Source organism: Diplodia seriata (genome assembly GCF_021436955.1).
Source record: "Diplodia seriata strain FDS-637 chromosome Unknown scaffold_2, whole genome shotgun sequence".
Lineage (NCBI taxonomy): Eukaryota > Fungi > Ascomycota > Dothideomycetes > Botryosphaeriales > Botryosphaeriaceae > Diplodia > Diplodia seriata.
In genome coordinates this window covers 1,311,146-1,330,740 of record NW_027117309.1, presented here as the reverse complement: position 1 = coordinate 1,330,740, position 19,595 = coordinate 1,311,146, and the positions used below count along the sequence as shown (strand labels likewise).

Here is a 19,595-nt window from a genome sequence, read left to right as displayed (position 1 = left end):
GAAATGAAGCCATAGTTGTTTGGCTTTCTAATCCGACGTCTAGAATAGAAGTAGAGCATCTGCAACCATTGAGATATTGCTTCAACGGCGAGAGAGCACCGCGTACTTGCTAGCAACTTAGATCAGCAAACACAATGTTATCGTCTGGTAAAGCTTCTGCAGGTCAACAGGTGGAGGCAGCAATAAAGGTCTCAACAGTTTCGGCTGATGTAGAAACGGTCGTGGGCGGCAAAAGTGGCCACGGTAGCGGCGGGACCGCATGGTGTTGAGAGCTTATCTCCCCAGGCAGAACAGCATTACGCACTACGTAGGACCCTGGGCGGCTCCGACTCGCTCGCCCCCGCGCGGACGCAGGCACGGCAGGTACGGGATCCGGCGACGCAGGCGCGGCGCCACTGCGAAGAGGCCAGCTGGCGGGCGCCTAGCAGACGTGGGCGGGCGGGCGGATGGGTTTCAAATCAGCGGCAGGCAGAGGTGGTCCAGCTGCTTCGACGGGCTTCTGCCCTTGGGCGCGTTCGGGGCGGCGAACTGGGTTCCGTATGCGGCCTAGCGCCCAAGCGCCCAAGCTCGGTGCTGGGGCGTCAGAACCACCGGCTAACATCATCGCCAGCGTCTGCCTCTACATAAGCTCCGTCTCCCAGCCCCATCCACAACACTTCATCAACCCCCCCTGCAACCCCCGAGCCCGCTCCCCCGCTCGCCCTGCAGCTTCGACAACCCAACCCGCCTCTCTTTTCCGATCTCCCTCTCGCGGAACACCCGCTGCGACCGCAATCATGTCGGCGGAGCCAGATCACTCGCAGAACAAGCAGAAGGTCAAGCTGGAGCAGTACGTCGCCCCGTCCGACGCGCCCCATCTCGCACGCGTTGCTAACGTCTCCAAAGCGACCCCTCCGGCGCAACGAAGCACGAAGTAGGTCACCCGCCCGGCAAACGGCCACGCAGCAGCCTAGCTAACAACATCCAGGATGAGGTCGCCACGGCCATTCTCAAGAAGAAGAAGAAGCCCAACTCGTTGATGTGAGTAGCTCCAGAGCTCTGCCGCCACGTCGCAGGCGAGATTCCACGGCTGCAGCCCGCTAATGGATGCCGTAGCGTCACCGATGCCACCAACGATGACAACTCGATTATCGCCCTTTCGAACAACACCATGGAGACGCTGCAGCTATTCCGCGGCGACACTGTCTTGGTGAAGGGCAAGAAGAGGAAGGACACCGTGCTCATCGTCCTGGCCGACGATGATCTGGACGATGGAAGCGCCCGCATCAACCGCGTTGTTCGCCACAACCTCCGCGTGAAGCACGGCGATGTCATCACCGTCCACCCGTGCCCCGACATCAAATACGTAAGTAGAGCGCAAATTTTGCAAGTCCCACAATCCTCTGACTCAGAAACAGGCGAAACGCATTGCTGTCCTCCCCATCGCCGACACCATCGAGGGCCTGACCGGCTCGCTGTTTGATGTCTTCCTTGCACCCTACTTCCGCGAAGCCTACCGGCCCGTGCGCCAGGGCGACCTCTTCACAGCTCGCGGTGGCATGAGACAAGTCGAGTTCAAGGTCGTAGAAGTCGACCCTCCGGAGTTCGGTATCGTCGCGCAGGATACCGTTATTCACTGTGAGGGTGAGCCCATCCAGCGTGAGGATGAGGAGGGCAACCTCAACGAGGTCGGCTACGACGACATTGGTGGTTGCAGGAAGCAGATGGCTCAGATCCGTGAGCTGGTTGAGCTGCCCCTCAGGCATCCTCAGCTGTTCAAGTCGATCGGTATCAAGCCGCCGCGTGGTATCCTCATGTACGGACCTCCCGGTACCGGCAAGACGCTCATGGCTCGTGCTGTTGCCAACGAGACTGGCGCTTTCTTCTTCCTGATCAACGGTCCCGAAATCATGTCGAAGATGGCTGGTGAGTCGGAGTCCAACCTCCGCAAGGCATTCGAGGAGGCCGAGAAGAACTCTCCCGCCATCATCTTCATTGATGAGATCGACTCGATCGCGCCCAAGCGTGAGAAGACCAACGGCGAAGTCGAGAGGCGTGTCGTTTCCCAGCTTCTCACCCTCATGGACGGTATGAAGGCTCGTTCGAACATCGTCGTCATGGCCGCAACCAACCGCCCGAACTCGATCGATCCCGCTCTCCGCCGTTTCGGCCGTTTCGACCGTGAGGTTGACATTGGCATCCCCGACCCCACCGGCCGTCTGGAGATTCTTTCCATCCACACCAAGAACATGAAGCTGGGTGATGATGTGGACCTGCAGACAATCGCTGCCGAGACCCACGGTTATGTCGGTTCTGATTTGGCTTCGCTCTGCTCTGAGGCGGCCATGCAGCAGATTCGTGAGAAGATGGATCTGATTGATCTGGACGAGGACACCATCGACGCCGAGGTCCTTGACTCGCTTGGTGTCACCATGGAGAACTTCCGCTTCGCTCTTGGTGTCTCCAACCCCTCCGCCCTCCGCGAGGTTGCCGTCGTCGAGGTTCCCAACGTGCGGTGGGAGGACATTGGTGGTCTCGAAGATGTCAAGCGCGAGCTCATCGAGAGCGTCCAGTACCCCGTCGACCACCCCGAGAAGTTCCTCAAGTTCGGCCTTTCGCCCTCTCGTGGTGTCCTGTTCTACGGCCCCCCTGGTACTGGTAAGACTTTGCTTGCCAAGGCTGTCGCCAACGAGTGTGCGGCCAACTTCATCTCCGTCAAGGGTCCCGAACTGCTCTCCATGTGGTTCGGTGAGTCTGAGAGCAACATCCGCGACATCTTCGACAAGGCTCGTGCTGCGGCACCTTGCGTTGTCTTCCTCGACGAGCTTGACTCTATTGCCAAGGCTCGTGGTGGCTCCGTTGGTGATGCTGGCGGCGCTTCTGACCGTGTCGTCAACCAGCTCCTGACTGGTAAGTTTGCATGATTCCCGAGACCGGGTGAGCAGCTGCTAACCTCGCCATAGAAATGGACGGCATGACTTCTAAGAAGAACGTCTTCGTCATTGGTGCCACTAACCGTCCTGAGCAGCTCGACAATGCTCTGTGCCGTCCTGGTCGTCTTGATACCCTGGTCTACGTTCCTCTGCCCGACCAGGCTTCCCGTGCCGGCATTCTCAAGGCCCAGCTCCGCAAGACCCCGGTCGCTCCCGATGTCAACCTCGACTTCATCGCCCAAAACACCCACGGCTTCTCTGGTGCCGATCTTGGCTTCATCACCCAGCGTGCCGTCAAGCTTGCCATCAAGGAGGCTATCGGAGCTGACATCGAGCGCACCAAGGCTCGTGAGGCAGCTGGCGAGGATACCACCATGGAGGATGACGCCGAGGGCGAGGACCCCGTGCCCGAGCTGACCAAGCGCCACTTCGAGGAGGCTATGGCTTCTGCTCGTCGCTCGGTCACCGATGTCGAGATCCGCCGCTACGAGGCCTTCGCTCAGCAGATGAAGAACTCGGGTGGCAGCAGCTTCTTCCGCTTCCCCGAGGCTGGCGCCGAGGGCGAGGCCGGCAACAACAACTTCGGCGCTGGTGGCGACGACGAGGGTCTCTACGACTAAACGGCTCAACGTTCGACAGGCGGTTAGATAATAGGATTGCATGATCGGGTTTTCTCAGGTGTCTTCACGGTGGTCGCTGGTGCTGGGGCAAAGTCCATAGACGATTTCCCTTTCCACTTTTATACAGAAAGTGCTTTTAGTAGTTCACGAGCAGCCATCATATGCGAGAAGGGAAGAAGTGGTAATTGCTGGAGTAGTCCTTTTGCATGAAAGATGCTTCGGTAATTGGAAAAGACAAGGGGAGTGCATGGCAGACACCTAACTATTATGGGAGTATGGTAGCTTAGGCAATAACTAGCACGACAAAGTTATGAAGGTTTTGAGAGTTTGAACCAATGTGTACTGCTACCAACTCATGTGAAGCAGCTTGAGCACAAGTTGTCCTTTTCATGGAGAAGTATGTCTGATGGTGCATCGCTACTAAGTTGCCTTCCCCACTTCTCGTGCTCGTGCCGCCCGTTAATCTTCTTGCTGAAACCAGTGGAAACGCATCGTACAAACAGAAAGACCAAAATATCAGATCTTCGATACGCTTCCCCTCGCAATAATTCCCCTCTTCATTAAGCTCAGCAGCCAGCCTTGGCCTTTACTCAAAAGTGCCGCAGGCTGAGTTGAATATCGGTGTAGGATGCGTCCGTTCACGCCCCCTTCTTCTTCCTCAACTCGAGAAGGAGTTCCTTCCCCTGTCGATATTTCCCCCCCTTTATGGTAGCATATCGTCACACTTCGCCAAAAAGTGTTACAGTTCTACTCGCTTCTTCCTCACATGCATTTCATAGCATTGCACATGCCTTATTTCCCTCCCCTGGAGGTATTACGTCGCAGTTGGTTTTTTATAGAAACGGTCGTCGTGATCGATGGATGATTCATGCCGCCTTGGATCGGCGTTTGGTCGTTACGCGTCATATCTCTCGTTTCTCTTTTTTTTTTTTTCGTTGCCGAGGCGTCGATGGTGTTTTCGGCTGTGCGCGATAGGTAGCGCAAGGTCAGATCCAGGAAACGACCGTCGGAAAAGAGAATCGTTCCTCGCCGTTTTGCTCCCGAGCGGAAGAAGCCAGGGAGGAAAGTGAGAATGGCGAAAATGGAACAAGGGGTGACCCCGTTTGAGCGTAGATGTCACAACCAAAGGAAGTGCCGGTCGTGCTTCATCGCGGCCTCGAGTTGCCTGGGCCTGAGGGAATCGGAAGCTTTGCTCTCTACTCCCTCTCTCTCTGTGTCTTCCCCTCGGGCTCAGTCGAACGTGATCTCGCAAACGGTCTCGACCTCCTTCCGCACCGCCTTGATGCCCTGACGAACGGCCTCGTCAGGGATCCTGATGCTCGCCGCCATCCGCGCAGCACCCGTCTCCGCGCCGCCAGCAGCAGCAGCACCACCACTCCCGTTCTTCTTGTTGTTCTTGTTATCGCCGTTGGTGGTGGCGGCAGCAGCGGTGCCGTTGGTTTCCTTCTTATCGCCACCACCATCATCCTTGTTGTTGTTGTTGTTGCCATCGCCGTCGCCGGCGGCCTGCCGCGTGTCCTCCAGCACGCGGGCCATCAGCTCGTCGTAGGAGCCGCACTCGCCGCTGCGCAGCAGGTTGAGCACGTGGGCGCGCAGGGCGTGGGTCCAGCCCGTCTCCTGCAGCGAGTGCTGCAGCGCGGCCTGGATGCGCGGGATCGAGTTGGCCGAGAAGAGGGCGGCCGTCAGCTGGGCCGTCTGCGACGACGTCAGCGCCGACGTCGTGTGCGCGAAGGAGACGGCGCCGGCGTCCGGGTTGGCGTCGGCGGAGGGCATTGTCGTCGCTCGTGATTATTATTAGGGCTTTTTTTTTTTCTTTGTCGGTCAGGTGGGTTGATGGTGGTTCTCGTTGGGCTTTTTTTGCGGGGTGGGTTTGGGTAGCGATTGTTCGTCGTGGAGATGGCGGTTTGTCCGGCGGGCTTCGGCGGAGGGAATGGTGCTCGCCGTGAATGGCGTATCGACGGGTTGGGTTGTTCCTAGCGTGCGGTGATGGTGGCCTTGGGGGCTATACGGTGAACGAGCCCCGTGTGGTGGTCGACGGGCGTGTCGGAGACTGCAACTGTGGGGGAATACGGTCAATGTGAGGTCGGCGGGCTATTGTCGCAGGATTGGGGCTAAAGTGGTGCGGTATGGAAAAGAAGGGTCTTCCCGCGGAACCGCGGCTTGTGCCGGGAGAATGGAAGTGAAAGGCTCGGGTGGTGGGCGTACGTAATATGTGCCTGCCGGCAGCTATGGTGGAAGAGGACAAGCTCTGGTCTAGAATGCGGCGGATGGAATTGCGCGCGTTTCGGAGTCTGGGATGACGTCTGAGCGGTGCATTCGAGGGGCCTGTCGACGACGAGTGGGCCAGCTGCGGCTGAACGCTCGGGAGACAGGCAAGGCTGGTCGGGATCGATGGGCCGTGCCGTAGATGACTGGCTCGCTCGCGCTCACAAGAACGGGTGCGGCAGCGGTGGATTGGGCGGCGCGCCTTGCGTGCGAGCAGCGCGCAGAAGTTGGCTGGCGTTGGGCAGCCGGTTGGGAACAATGGCGCGGACAAGGCGGTGCTCTAGCGACAATGGGTGGATGGAAAGACTCCGCCGAATGCATTGCCTTGCTCGCGGCCGGGACTCCCTCGTGGCGGGCCTGCAGCTCAGACAGCAGCAGCGTCGCAGGGCATTCGCGGGCGTCGCACTGGCGGCTATACTGGCGGCCGGCGTTCTATAGTTGGTGCTTGATGCGCGGCCTTGACTGGCGCTCCGCATTTGGCAACGCTGGTACGCTCTGGCCTGCGCCGCCCTCGCGCCTGCACCACCACAGCCCTCCAACGCGATACTCGCAGCCCTGTCCGCCAGCCTGCCTGCTGCCAGACGCTCTCCCAGTGCACGCCTCGTCCGCAGCCTACGTCACGCTCTTCGCGCGGCGCCCGCAGCCCGCCGCTCCCCTGACGCCGTGGTCGCCAGCCTGCCAGCCTTCACCTGCCGACTCCCGCAAGCGCCAACTCCTCCGCCCGCCGCGCGCTCAACCCGCTGCCATATCCTCCAGCACGCCCTGTCTCGCACCGCTCCGCCCTACCCCACGTGCACGCGGCTGCGCTGGGCGATCGCGCCGCCACTCTACCTGACACGCACACACAGAGGCCTGGACTTCACGCAGCAGGGTGCCAGCTCAATCTCGCTTCCGTCTCAGCAGGGTTGGCTGCGCCTGGCAACTCAGCGTGGGCACCGGCAGCTCCTCCACAGCAGCCACCGCACACGGCCAAGCTCACGGCTCCGGCTCTATCGCTGTGGCACCGCCCTGCGATAACAGGGCTGCACCCCGGAACGACGACCCGTACCCTTCTCAGCACATCCGCCTCCCATCACAGCCCGAGCTGCCGCACGAACGCCGACTGAGCGCCCGCAGTCGATGCCCCTCCCGTCCGAGCAGCCATGGCCACCGCATATAGATCTGCATACCAGGAGGACTCTGACGCCGACGATGAGTACGAGCGCAGCGTCATAACCTCGCCCACCCTCCCGCCCGACCACGAGCTTAGCCCAACCGACTCCGGCCCGCCGTCTGCAGAGCACACTCCCACCACCTTCACCCACTCGGCCGACAGCTATGCGAGCCCCAAGGGCATCATAAACACCTGGACCCCGGAGCAGGTCGCCGATTGGATATCGAACCTAGGGCTGGGCCAGTACGCGATAACGTTCTTGGGTGCGTAGACATTTGGACAAGGAACAAGTGGCTGGATGCTAATGAGATGCAGAGGAAAATGTGGACGGCGAAGCGCTCATTGAGTTGCAACATGCGGAATTGAAGGAGATGGGTATTAACAGCGTCGGCCACCGTCTCACCGTTCTGAAGAGCGTCTACGACGTGAAGGTCAAGCAAAATGTGCCCATAGAGCCTGACCACTACATTCCCCTCTGTAGGTCTTCCAGTTGCACGGAGAAGCCACAAGCACTCTAACCGCCTACCACAGCTGCCGAGACAACCGCCCAGGAGACAGCACCTACACAGGACGATTTCGCGCGCATTATACAAATTATTAGAGAGCGTGATGAGAGGATGCACACGGCCGAGGCCGAGCTGCGCGCATTGAAGGAGGATCTTAGCCGCATGGCGGAGGAGAACAGGAAGCTGCGCGAGGATGTGCTTCCAGTGGTGCGAGAGGCTAAGAATCGGTCACAACCACTACCAACGCCGGATGGCCAAGAACATAACCATATCACCTCGCCACCCACCCAAGAACGCGCGGGCAGCAGTCTCTCGCGCAAGTTTTCGACGAAGAAGTTATTTCTGGGCTCGGCGCCCAAAAACCCATCTCCAACCATCCACGAGGGCCGGACGTTGACCGACACGTCCAACCTCGATCCTTCGGCTGCGGCAATGGCCGCGTCAAACCATCTGACAGCTACTATAAGCGGTGGCCCTCAGTCCGCATCATCGCCTCACCAGCATCCCGTGCCTTCGCCCACGTCTCCCGCATACAGCACACATCAAATCTCGTCCCGGTCCCGCTCTCACACCAACGACGAACGCAGCTCGGCTTACTACGACCGCGAAAGTGCGCGCGGCGCTACGCCTGCACCTTCGCATCGTGACCGCGACAGGGACCGTGACCGAGACCCTCCGTTGTCCGCCGGCCGCAACGCCGAAACCGCTTCGATTGCTCCCTCGACAACAGGCACTACAAGAGGAGGCGAATCATCAAACCCGCAAGTCGAAATTTTCAAGTCTTTCCGCGTCAGCATCGACGACCCGTGTCACAAGGTGCTCCCGGTTGCGCTCAAGAAATACAACATCACGGCGGATTGGCGGCAGTACGCGTTGTACATTGTGCATGGCGATCAGGAGCGTTGTTTGGGTCTGAACGAGCGGCCGCTCATTTTATTTAAACAGCTGGACCGGGAAGGCCGGAAGCCGATGTTCATGTTGAGAAAACACGCAGCGCCGGTAGAAGGACACAGCAGCACAATCAACCCAGGCGGCGGAGGCACCTATCCAGGGCAGAGCGGGCAGACGCTGGTGCCCGGAGGTGTACTATGAGCACTTGTTGTGACGGAGTACTATCGGTGGTTGGGGGTAACCAAAAGTCTCGTTTGTTTTCTTGGGATGGGCTGGACCGGCAGAAGCTCGGAGTCTTTTCTTTTCCCTCTCCCTTACTTCGTATACTGGGGCCTCGACCAGAGTCATTTCCGCCATATTTTCCTTTTGCTTTGGACATCTTCCAGCCTACTTAGTCAGGTCTTTATTTCCTTTCTTGCGTCGGTGGGATTTCGGACCTGCAACAAGCCTGTCTTCATTTCGTTTCTCCTTATGTGCGACGGCAGACATTGTTCGGGCGTTCTCCCAGTTTACTTCGATTCTCGACGGTTCTGTTAGCAGCCCTGCTCCCTTTCCGACAGTTCCATTCCGGGGCAGGGCATCACGAGTGGCTTCCAGCGATTTCCTTTGTCTCCTTTTACTGATTCGAGGTCAAAAGCCAGGGTTCGGGCACAGTGAGCATGGTCGAGAGATGTTGGATTGAGGCATTTCTCATCGGCGGCGCCGGGGCCACGAGGGACGGGGAGGGGCGTAGCACGCATGGAGATTGGAGGGCGAGAAGCAGACAGCAGTGCTTTTGTGGCTATGTAGGAAGAAAAACGTGAAATGAAAACGGCTTCACCGGAAGACGGAAGTTCATTGGGATGTCCCAAAGAGGCGATGCTCTTGGCCGCGCTAAGCCGGATGCGGCTGGCGGGTGGATCTGTGTAACTCGACAGGGATCGAGCGCTCGACTTCACGCGCGCTCTCTTGCTCCCACGCGCCCAAGCCGGCCTGATGACGTCCGACCTGCAAATGTGTGCTGCGAGAGGGGCCTCCAGTCTGTCGCGCACCGCTTCGGGACCAACCGATCCCGCGTGAAGCTGACACCTCGAGCACCACAGCCCGCCGAAGCTAGACAGAAACGATGTCGGACCATGGCGGCACGACACCTCTGGATCGCCAGCTCGCCGAACTCCACCTGGACTCTGCCCGTCGAACGGCCGCATCCAGAGCCGATCCCGCGCCCGCCGCCCTCTCGCTGCCGAAACGCACCACGGCGACCGGCGCCCTTGGGACGGATCAGCCCGCCGACCAACAGCAGCCCTCAGCCTTGCTGCGCCTGCCCCACGACATCCGCCTGCTCATCTGGGAGGAGGCCGTCGGCAAGCGCTACCTGCACCTTGCGCAATCCTACAGCGAGCACGCCTCCCCGCCGGCGACCGCTCTGCTGGCGCAGCAGCAACATGGACAGGGCTATCGTGGGTATCTCGGCCAGCGCTGCCTGGAATGCAGGCCCTCGTGCTTCCACTGTACGCTGCTGGCTGCGACCGAGTTCACCGACTTTGACGTCAAGCTGGCGGCTAGGAGGAGGGTGAATGCAGACGTAAGGGGCGTGGTGGCCGTCTTGCTGGTCTGCAAGCTTGTGTGAGTCGCGACTCTCGAATGTCTCTTTGGCTTCCTTCTCTCTCTCGTACATGCACCGTGGGGAACAAGCCGTTCTGTTCTCCCAAACCATCTCGCAACAACAAACGACCACGTGGAGACTATACAGGTAGGCATACGGCAGTTAATACGGGATTGAGCGCAGATACAACGAGGCCGTCGCGTTTCTCTACAAAAGCAACACCTTCCAGTTCACATCCCCTCGCACGTTGACCAGCCTGTACGACTATCTCCGCACCCCGCGCTGGAATTCCATTCGCACCCTTCATCTCCACTGGAGTTTCCGCGCCCCGCTCTTCGCTCACTACGACGCCCTGATCCGGCAACTCCGTTCCACCAACGGACCCGTCTTACCGGAAGAGGAGGCAGCCACTGTGTACTACGACGTCGACCACGAACGCAACGAGTCCACCCTCGACTTTGACGACGACGAGGGCGACGACGAGGTCGTGGAAGGAGGAGATGCGCCGCCCGCACGGACTCAGCAGACTCAGCAGCAACAGCAGCCGCCGTATGACCCGACGCTCGATTCGATGCTGTACTGGCAGCACCCGCTGCTCGAGTCCATGCCCAGCATGGAAATCGACCGCGCGCACTGGGAGTGGGAGCATTGGCGCGACGCATGCACGGCCTTGGCGCAGATGCGCGGCTTGCGCGACCTGCGCATCTGCTTGCGCACCGGCCTCGTCGCCGCACCGGACCAAATGGCCCTGTTCCTCAGCCCGTTGCGCGACGTCCGCCTGGCGACGGCGGGCGGTGGGGGAGGCGGCGGCGGCGGCGGCGGTACCGATGAGGATGGCAGCAGTGTCGGGGGCCGAGGCGGCGGCGGAGAGCTGGTCCAGGCGTCGGGCCACGGGGCGGAGAGGGAGATTGGAGCGGACGAGGATGGGCGGAGATGGAAGCTGGGACTGCTGTGCAGCGACCGCGACGGGTGGGCGGTGCAGCAGGCGCTGGATCGCGCCGGGTTCGCGTGCGATGTGTCCAGGCTGGTTGCGCAGTACTGGCCGCCCGAGGTCAAGGTCGAGCCGCCGCCGTTCAATGTGCAGTACAAACGGTGAGGGGGCGTGTTTCGTTGGCTTCTCTCTCTCTCGGATTTGCCTTCGTTATCCTTTCTTCTCGTGTCTCTTACCATTCTACCACGCCTCTTCTTTTTGCGTGTGGATGTCGATTGCCTGAAACACTGAGTGTCCTGCAAGGGACGGCAGGCTCCAGATTGACAGACGTCCTCGCGCTTATCTTTACCCTTCCTTCGACCTTATATCTTTCTTTCGTTTTTTGGCCTGAACATCGAGCAGGATTCATCATAAATTTTTTCAATTCGAACAACCAGTCCTTCCAAGTCCCTCAACGTGAGTTGCAGGATGGGGAAAAATACATGTGAACACCAAAAGGCGACCCACATGAAAGCACCATCGAAACCCGGAGGTACAAAAAAGAAAATCTTCTGGCCCCCAGACGAGCCCCCAGACGAGCCAAGCCGCAGCAGGCTAGAAACAAGAAAAAAGAAAAGCAAAAAAAAAAAAAAAAAGAAAGCTGACTGGGGTCTTGCCGCGGATCTGGAATTTCTGTTAGCATTTTTGTCCTCGTTCTCCGAATCGGACTCGAATCGACGACTTACCGAACGCGGGGCCTCTCGCAAGTTAAACTTAGAGTGTTCCCTAAGCGAGAATCATACCACTAGACCACAAGACCGTAGTGCTTTGATGAGGCAGAGCGTTGGGTAGTGGCCAATATAACTTGTGTGCGCGTTCGGGGTGGGGCGAGAAGGGCCGGGACGGGGATCGTGCATGGTCCGTGCATGGATCCTTGCGTACTACGACGACTACGACGGCGGAAACACTTGGACGACATGGAATACGATTGCTGCTAACATGGAGGGGAGGGTCTTTTGGGATGCGACAGACGTCGTCGCGCACCCAGTACTGCTTGAACCGGTTTTTTTTTGCATTGGACGCCCGTGTTGTTTGTTTGGTCTTGACGCGACGCGGCTCGTTGGCTGACGGTCAGTCCGAACTTTTTTGGCCGTCGTCGCTCGTGGTATGGGCGGGCGGCATTGTTCGACGTGCGTGGGCGAGTGCGCGAAGAAGACGGCAGGGAGAAGCAAGCCGCCGGGGGTGGCGAGGAGAAAGAGCAGCCCGCCTCCAACTGGCGAGAGGAGCGACGTGTTTTTGCGTTGCCGATCCCGTAGCTGACGACGCCGGTGAAGATGGATGGGGATTGGGACGGCCAGCTGTTTATGACAACAGCAGCAGCAGCAGCAACAACAACAACAACATCAGGAGGTGTTAGTTCGAGCGAGGGGTTGTTCCAGCGCCGAGCCTTACCATGCGGTGCGAAACGGTTGCTCTTCGTCCTTCCACCACTTGACCGTGGAGACGTTGCACACTAGAAACAGATATGTGCCTCCGTCATGCCCATGATGAAGCGGACGTCGGCAAAGCTGGCGAAGTTGTCGGTCGCTGCCCATATCAGAACAGTGGCAGACGTTGGACGAGGAAAGAAGCTGGGTATTCAAAAGGGAGGTATCCGGAGTAGAAGGTGCGAAGTCGTGGTGGTAATGAGCGCAATACTTGCTTTTCTCTAATGCGTAACAGACCCTCCCACCCATTCGAGCTGGTCTCCTTCGAGGTTCGCGTTGGCCGTCATGCCGTAGGTAGATTTCCGCGTTCGAGATGACCACCTTGTTGAATGCGATGATGACGGATACCGCATGAGCGGGAGGGTGGTCAAGTCGACCTTCCAAAGGGCTTTGAAGGCTGCAAGATAGAATGGGCAGCTCAAGTACGTCTCTGATACATACATCTTCGCTCATTGAAGCCGGTGCACACTGCAACGTCAAGCGATAATCTCGGGGCGCCACCCTCGAACGGCCGCAAATATTGCGCCGTGGGCTTGCATACTCCTTTGAACACGTCTTACTTGAACTTAGCTCTGAGCTCCGCAGCCTGCAGCCATCTTCCATCGGCTTGTGTGATGTTACGGCGACATTGTCACTCATGAGAAGCTCGACGGCGTTCAAGCTATTTTTCCAGGGTTTGTGGGGGGAACTGTCGGCCATGCGCAATACTGACACTCGGTTCGACCTTAGTTTTGAGTGAGCTCTGGAAACGCCACCATATGCATAGCCATCGTGACACCCCAGTTGGGCATCACCGCTATTGTGGCAAGTGGCAGCTCTATTACATTCCGGCGCCACATGAGCTTCCTTAAGAAAGCGCACAACCTTGGGCCTCTCTCTACACGTGCTTTTTCCCCGAAAGATATATTCTCACCGTCCTTTGTCCCAGTGTATGTTCCTAGCTCAACACGTAGCCCTGGCCCATGTAGTTTGCGAAAATAGAGCGCTTCTCATGGGTGTGTATACTGATGGCGAATGAGAAAGAATTGAAATATGTGCTTCGACTTTGGAAAGCCCACTTTACGCGCTGTTTGAGCCTAGTGACTTCGAATTGAAGTCAAGACATTGTTCACTCTGTGCGACAAGAGCTAGCACGGTGGGGTGGGTGTTTGAGACAGGTGGTTGGGAAAGGCGGGATTGAGTGTGAATGATGTGGGGGCCAACAGCGACACCCTTGCCGCTCGGATGCGCGGCGTACACGCTGTTCGAAGTAGGCATCCTGATCTACCTTGATGTAAATACTTCGCAGCTATCACGAAAATATGGGAGTGAACATCAAACAAAAAGGGAGTTTCGACAAAGCGCGAAGATTCGAAGTTTTTGACGGTAAGCAATAGTTCATGCAGGCAGGGGATTCCATTGATTGTAAGAGAAATAGGGACTTGGTGTTCCGTTCTCATCAAGCGTGCTTCGTGCTCCACGGGGCTGTTTTTCCGGCTCACGTTCCAAATTTAATACGAATTTTCCTGCATCACAACAGGGGTACATACATAGGTCTTCTGACCGTACATGGTAGCCTTCGATGTAACCGGAGCAGGGAAAGCCAATGGCAAACAGATTAGCGCTATGCAACACATTTGCTTTTGCGCACCTCTTTCCTGCTGTAATCCCACATTCCGCTGTACCGGGCTCTAGAGATATTGCGGAGGACATGACTACGTAATAGTCTTCGTGTCGATTGGTCCATGTTATCGGATCTCGCCCATAGCCAGGCAGCAACATTGGCACAACACGCACGTATCGAGCCGTATAATATCGAACTGCGAAACCCTGTGTAGCATTTCAGTCTGCCCAGAAAAAATGGTTCGCATTCCCGGAAGAAATTGAGACGGACTTTACTGCCCATATATCTGCACGTCGTTGCTCAGTCCTCTTGTCTCCGTGCATCTCAATGCATACTTTAGCCAGACGTAAATGCGAGTCCTGAATGCGCGCAATGTGTCAAGATAATGAACTCAATTACTAATGTACGCAGAGTGAATGATGCTCAGTGAGCTCAGGGGGCTCAAATCTCGTCATCTGCTGTGGTATGGCCTGAGTTTCATTGAAGCAACCCGTGTGGTTAGAAATTTTATTCCGCATTCTCGGGCCCCCACACTTCTCGAACATGTACGAATATCTTATTGCCGTATTCAAATAGATAGATGAACTAGCCGATAAAGCTTCTTCTGGCTAATGGTTGAGCAGTGAAGTCCGCCCCGTGGCCACTCTTGCAGAAAGCGTCCCTGCCTCATCTTCTCTTGATACGCATGTTGTGAATCTGTAACGCATCAAGCACTTTTAGCGCAATGAAAGAGTGCGCATGGCTCGTGGGGCTACCCTTCCGTCAGCACGAGTAATTTTTAGAGCTTTTCGAAGTAGAATAAACCTACTGGTACTCGTCCCAGAACACTCTTACGTCTGGCTCGGGGCATAAAGTCACATTGTCTGTTTCCTGATAGACGCCTACCAAGCAGCTTCCATATGCTCCCAAGGGGTCGAAACCGTAACTACCGGGCTCTGCATAGTAGTCCCAGCGGTCGAAAAGCTCCGGTAGGTCAACGAAGACGATCTGGGATGATGCTTCGAGTGTGTTCTGCATTACGAGCTGCCGATACAAGGAGCTCAACCCCCGGCTGAATGCATGAAGCTCCTGTTTTGCGAGCCAGGCGATGTAGAAAGCGTATGGGATACGGCTGAGGTCCGGGTAATCCAGTATCAAGTATGTCGCGTTTGGAAACCTTGAGGAGAGCGCAGATTGACTGGCCATGATTTCTTGGAAGCTTTGCGACGCGGTGATGTTGGGATTGAACAGGATGTCATTGGCACCTCCGTAGAGAACGAAGAGGAGGTTTTCCGTTGAGATTTCGCTTGGGGGATCATTCAAAAAGGTGGAGACCTGCTGGTCGATGGAAGGAACGGGAAGGGTTGAGTTGGGTCCTGTGTAGCCCTGGATGAGGTTATTGGAGGTCGTTGCTGATGGTCATTAGAGTCAGTTCATTTGGAATACGGGAAGTGATTTACTTGCCGCCTCCTACTGCGTAGTCTATCAGCGGAACAGAAAGGTTGGCAGCAACGTAGTCAATCCAGAGTGGGCCATTTGAAAACGCCCCGTTATAGCTATAAGCTCTTGTTATTATTTCCAACCTTCATGGCAGCACGAATGCTCCACAGCGAGATTTCCAACGTACTAATGGAGATTTTGAGGCCAGGTCTTGTTTGATAAGAGCCATGAGCCATTGCCTATCGGGAATTTTTAGCGAACCGCTCGAAAAGAGTGAAGGGTCATCTCTGTTGGCACCATTGTCCGTAAATGAATCACCGAAAGCCACTATAGCAGAGAACTGCTGATTGTATGAGTCTGTGCATATGACTGTTCGCAGGAGAAGGAAAATCCCTGTCAGAGTATAGAGTGCCATTGAAGGGAAATCGAGCAAAAGTCAATATGATTGTTAAGAGGTGTCCTTGGGATTTGCTATGTTGGTGGGGCCCGCGGGTAAGCTTATAGCTGGTGCTGTCACATGCGGGGTCGGCGGAACACGACCCCACGTCCGGTCAGCAGTCAGCGCGTCGTTTCGCAGGGGTGACACTAATGAAAGTAGACCATTGGATGGATTAGGGCAGACTTGCGTTGCTCGTGCCAACAAAACTTCCGTTTCCGCTCTGCAATAGCCTTCCTGATTACCGGTAAATCGTATGAATAACCAGCGAAAGGGATGCTGCCAAACAGCATTGTTTTAAGCCCATGAGTATCACCAATTACTGTTAATCATCATTAATTCGTTATCTTAACAACGACACCTTCGTTATCTACCCCCATAATTCTTATTATCACCTGTTGCAGTACTTATTATCTATATAAATAAGCAAACATAACACAATAAATACGATAGTAATTATCTTATATTTTACTATTTAATAAATGCTAGATGTTAGAAAATAACCTAAAAGAAAGATAATACGGGTTTTTATTAACTAGAACGACGTTTTTATAAAGATATTATTTCGGCTTTAATTTTTACGTAGATAAAGTTAAGGTGTATTAGCCGAGAATCGGGTTTAAAAGACTAAAGAAAGAGTATAATTATTTATATTAGAATAAATAAAGATACGTCGGGGCTTTAAAAACTTAAGTAAGATAAAGTTATAAATAATACTCTAAATAAAGATTATAATTATTATAAAGAAAAACCGGCTCTTTATATAGCGTATAAGTTAACTAAGATATTTAATAGCTAATCGCTTAGATATAGTATTTAGTAGAAAGGCTTTTAATACTACTTTCGTCTTAATATATTACTCTTTAAGTAAGATATAATATCGTCGCGCTTAGTTTTATTAAAATAAATACTTTAAAACTTAGCTAACGATTTATCTATATCTTTTTTTTAGCTTTTAGTATTATTACTTCTTTACTCGTAAACGAATAGTACTTTAAGCCTCTATATTATTTTATTTTAATAACTCTTTATTATAACTTTTCTAGATAGTAAGTCGTATCTTCTAGTTCTAGATAATAAGCTACGAAGATTACTAAACTATAGTAGCTAGTCTTAAGTAGAATTATAACCCGCTTTTATAAACTAAATAAAGTAAGTACGACGAAAAATAAAAGAAAATAGATAGTAAATACTATTAAACTAATTAAGAAATATCTTATCGCGTATATAGAATATCTCTTTAATAATACGCCGTTAGAGTCTCGTAACTCTACTTAACTAAGAAATAAAGTCTACGAAAGAAGCTAGTAAAGAATTCTAGACGATATAATTAATAAAATAGTATAGTAATAAGAAAGCTATAAAAAATATATACTTCTTTATTTATTTTATAGTCTAGTAACTATTACGAACCCTAGGGCATAAGGGCTTTATAACTCTAAGGGCGGAAAGCCCGTACGGGAGAAAGTACTATAAGAACTAATAAGCCCTATAAACGGCAGAGCCGTATAGGTAGAAATCTCGTACGAGAAGAACGGGCGTAGAGGAACTTAGCGCCTACGAGACTAAGCTTAGACAGTAGCTAAAGCCCGTACGGAAAGAACGCCTATAGAGGATCTAAGAAGAATAGAAGACTATACGTAATAAAAAGACCGCGCGAGAAGTAGAGCCGTAGAGACTTAATAATCTAGTCGAATTATAGTCCCGTAAGAAATACGAAATCTAAGAAGTAGAAAATAGGCGCGAAGATACGGACGTAAGTAAGGCGGTTATTACGACCGCTTAGTAGCGATAGAAGCCGAAAGTCGAAATCTTAAAAACTACCCGAAGCGCCGAGGTTACGTACGACCTACTAGTGCCCTCTACTAAGGGCATACCTTATAATGCCCTTAATAAACAGTATTAAATAATAATGCCCTTAAGAAAAAGTATATTAGATTATAACTAGCTTTTCTATAGTATATAGATATACTCTCTTAGCTAGTATCTTAACCCTTCGTGGTTAACTTAAAGTTCTAATTTAAACCTTATTAATTTAGAGGTAATCGACTTACTATACATCGCATAATTACGTAATATCTTCTTATCTAATTATTATTATTTCCCTCTTATCTCTTTAAGGTAAACCCTTTAATTTAATCTATCTACTAAGCGACTTCGAAGCTTAGTAGAAGAAGTCTACCGTTATACTTTAACTACTATTCTTATAAGAGAAGAAAGATAGTTAATATTACAAACCCTAGGGCATAAGAGCTTTATAACCCTAAGGGCTAAAAGCCCGCACGAAAGAAAGTACTATAAGGACTAATAAGCTCTACAAACGGTAGAGCCGTATAGATAGAAATCCCGCACGAGAAGAACGGGCGCAGAGGAACTTAGCGCCTATAAAACTAAGCTTAGGCAGTAGCTAAAGCCCGTACGGGAAGAACGCCTATAGGAAATCTAAGAAGAATAGAAGACTATACGTAACGGAAAAACCGCGCGGAAAGTAGAGCCGTAGAAACTCGATAATCTGGTCGAATTATAGTCCCGTAAGAAATACGGGATCTAGAAAGTAGAAAATAGGCGCGAAGGGGCGAACGTAAGTAAGACGGTTATTACGACTGCTTAGCAGCGATAGAAGCTAAAAGTCGAAATTTCGAAAACTACCCGAAGCGTCGAGGTTACGTGCGACCTACTAGTACTCTCTACTAAGGGCATATCTTATAATGCCCTTAATAAACAGCATTAAATAATACTGCCCTTAAGAAAGAGCATACTAAATTATAACTAACTTTCTTACGATATATAGATATACTCTCTTAGCTAGCATCTTAACCCTTCGTAGTTAACTTAAAGTTCTAATTTAAACCTTATTAATTTAGAGGTAACCGGCTTACTATACATCGTATAATTACGTAATATCTTTTTATCTAATTATTATTATCTTTCTCTTATCTCTTTAAGGTAAACCCTTCGGTTTAATCTACCTGCTAAGCGACCCCGAAGCTTAGTAGAAGAAGTCTACCGTTATAGTTAACCCTAAAATAGAAAAGTATTTCTAGTATAGAAATTACTAATAAAGTAGCAATATAGACGTCTCTATAAGTAATAATCTCTAATAGCCTACGATAGTAGACCTATTCTAAATAATTAACGACATCTAAAGTAGGCTCGGGTAGCTCTAGAGCTAATTCCGCGACTAAAGCGAGAAAAATACCTAACTTAAGAAGAAGCTCGGGGCGCTATAACGCCGACCTACGCCCCTAACTATACCGGCGCATACTGCGACTGCGAAGCCTATAATAGCGCCCGCTACTAAGATTAAGGTTTCGAAACCTAATCTATATTAAGAAAACCGTAAGAAAATATAGAACTTTATTACTTAGCTTAACGACTATATCTACTTCTTCTACGAATAATTTACTAATAAAGTAGAGAAGATACTCTACGCTAGCACCTTTCTACGTAACTCTACGAAGTAATAGTTTCGTCTCTATAAACGAAAGTAATAGAAGAAGCTATTCGAGTAACGAAACGAAGCGACGATTAAGCTCTTTAGTAGCTACTCCGCCTTTACGTAGGCCCTTAAGAAAGTATTTATCGGTCTCGACGAAGCTCGCTTAGCTACCCGTACTCTAATAAACCTTAAATAGAAGAAATCTATCTAAGACTATACTACTCGGTTCTAGAATATAGTCTACCTTACTGCCGAATAGTACTCTAACGCTATTCTATAGACTTTCTACTACTAGAGACTAAGAGAGAAAATTAAAGACGCTATAGTTTACTACGATAGGCCCGAGAATCTATCTAAGCTTATCGAGCT

The 19,595-nt window shown here is 52.8% G+C and overlaps 5 protein-coding genes and 1 non-coding gene across 6 annotated transcripts; 3 read left to right on the top strand and 3 right to left on the bottom strand.

The window, feature by feature from the left end:
• Window positions 1–776: 776 nt before the first annotated feature.
• Window positions 777–3,532, top strand: CDC48 (AAA ATPase cdc48; the record flags this gene model as incomplete). Its single annotated transcript, XM_066773260.1, has 5 exons — window positions 777–829; window positions 886–1,020; window positions 1,096–1,345; window positions 1,398–2,889; window positions 2,943–3,532. 5 exons carry the CDS (start codon window positions 777–779, stop codon window positions 3,530–3,532), a joined length of 2,520 nt encoding a protein of 839 aa, XP_066635827.1.
• Window positions 3,533–4,762: 1,230 nt separating this feature from the next.
• On the bottom strand, window positions 4,763–5,068 carry SLS55_001771 (uncharacterized protein; the record flags this gene model as incomplete). The annotated part of the gene is made up of 2 exons (XM_066773259.1): window positions 4,763–5,038; window positions 5,060–5,068. 2 exons carry the CDS (start codon window positions 5,066–5,068, stop codon window positions 4,763–4,765), a joined length of 285 nt encoding a protein of 94 aa, XP_066635826.1.
• A 1,871-nt stretch (window positions 5,069–6,939) lies between these two features.
• Window positions 6,940–8,548, top strand: SLS55_001770 (uncharacterized protein; the record flags this gene model as incomplete). The annotated part of the gene is made up of 3 exons (XM_066773258.1): window positions 6,940–7,213; window positions 7,266–7,427; window positions 7,482–8,548. The coding sequence occupies 3 exons, from the start codon at window positions 6,940–6,942 to the stop codon at window positions 8,546–8,548; spliced, it is 1,503 nt and encodes a 500-aa protein (XP_066635825.1).
• Window positions 8,549–9,903: 1,355 nt separating this feature from the next.
• SLS55_001769 (uncharacterized protein) lies at window positions 9,904–11,028 on the top strand (the record flags this gene model as incomplete). Its single annotated transcript, XM_066773257.1, has 2 exons — window positions 9,904–9,911; window positions 10,116–11,028. 2 exons carry the CDS (start codon window positions 9,904–9,906, stop codon window positions 11,026–11,028), a joined length of 921 nt encoding a protein of 306 aa, XP_066635824.1.
• Window positions 11,029–11,566: 538 nt separating this feature from the next.
• On the bottom strand, window positions 11,567–11,662 carry SLS55_001768. Its single transcript has one exon. It is a non-coding gene; the product is annotated as a tRNA-Pro (tRNA).
• A 3,074-nt stretch (window positions 11,663–14,736) lies between these two features.
• Window positions 14,737–15,500, bottom strand: SLS55_001767 (uncharacterized protein; the record flags this gene model as incomplete). The annotated part of the gene is made up of 2 exons (XM_066773256.1): window positions 14,737–15,297; window positions 15,495–15,500. The coding sequence occupies 2 exons, from the start codon at window positions 15,498–15,500 to the stop codon at window positions 14,737–14,739; spliced, it is 567 nt and encodes a 188-aa protein (XP_066635823.1).
• Between the last annotated feature and the right edge of the window lie 4,095 nt (window positions 15,501–19,595).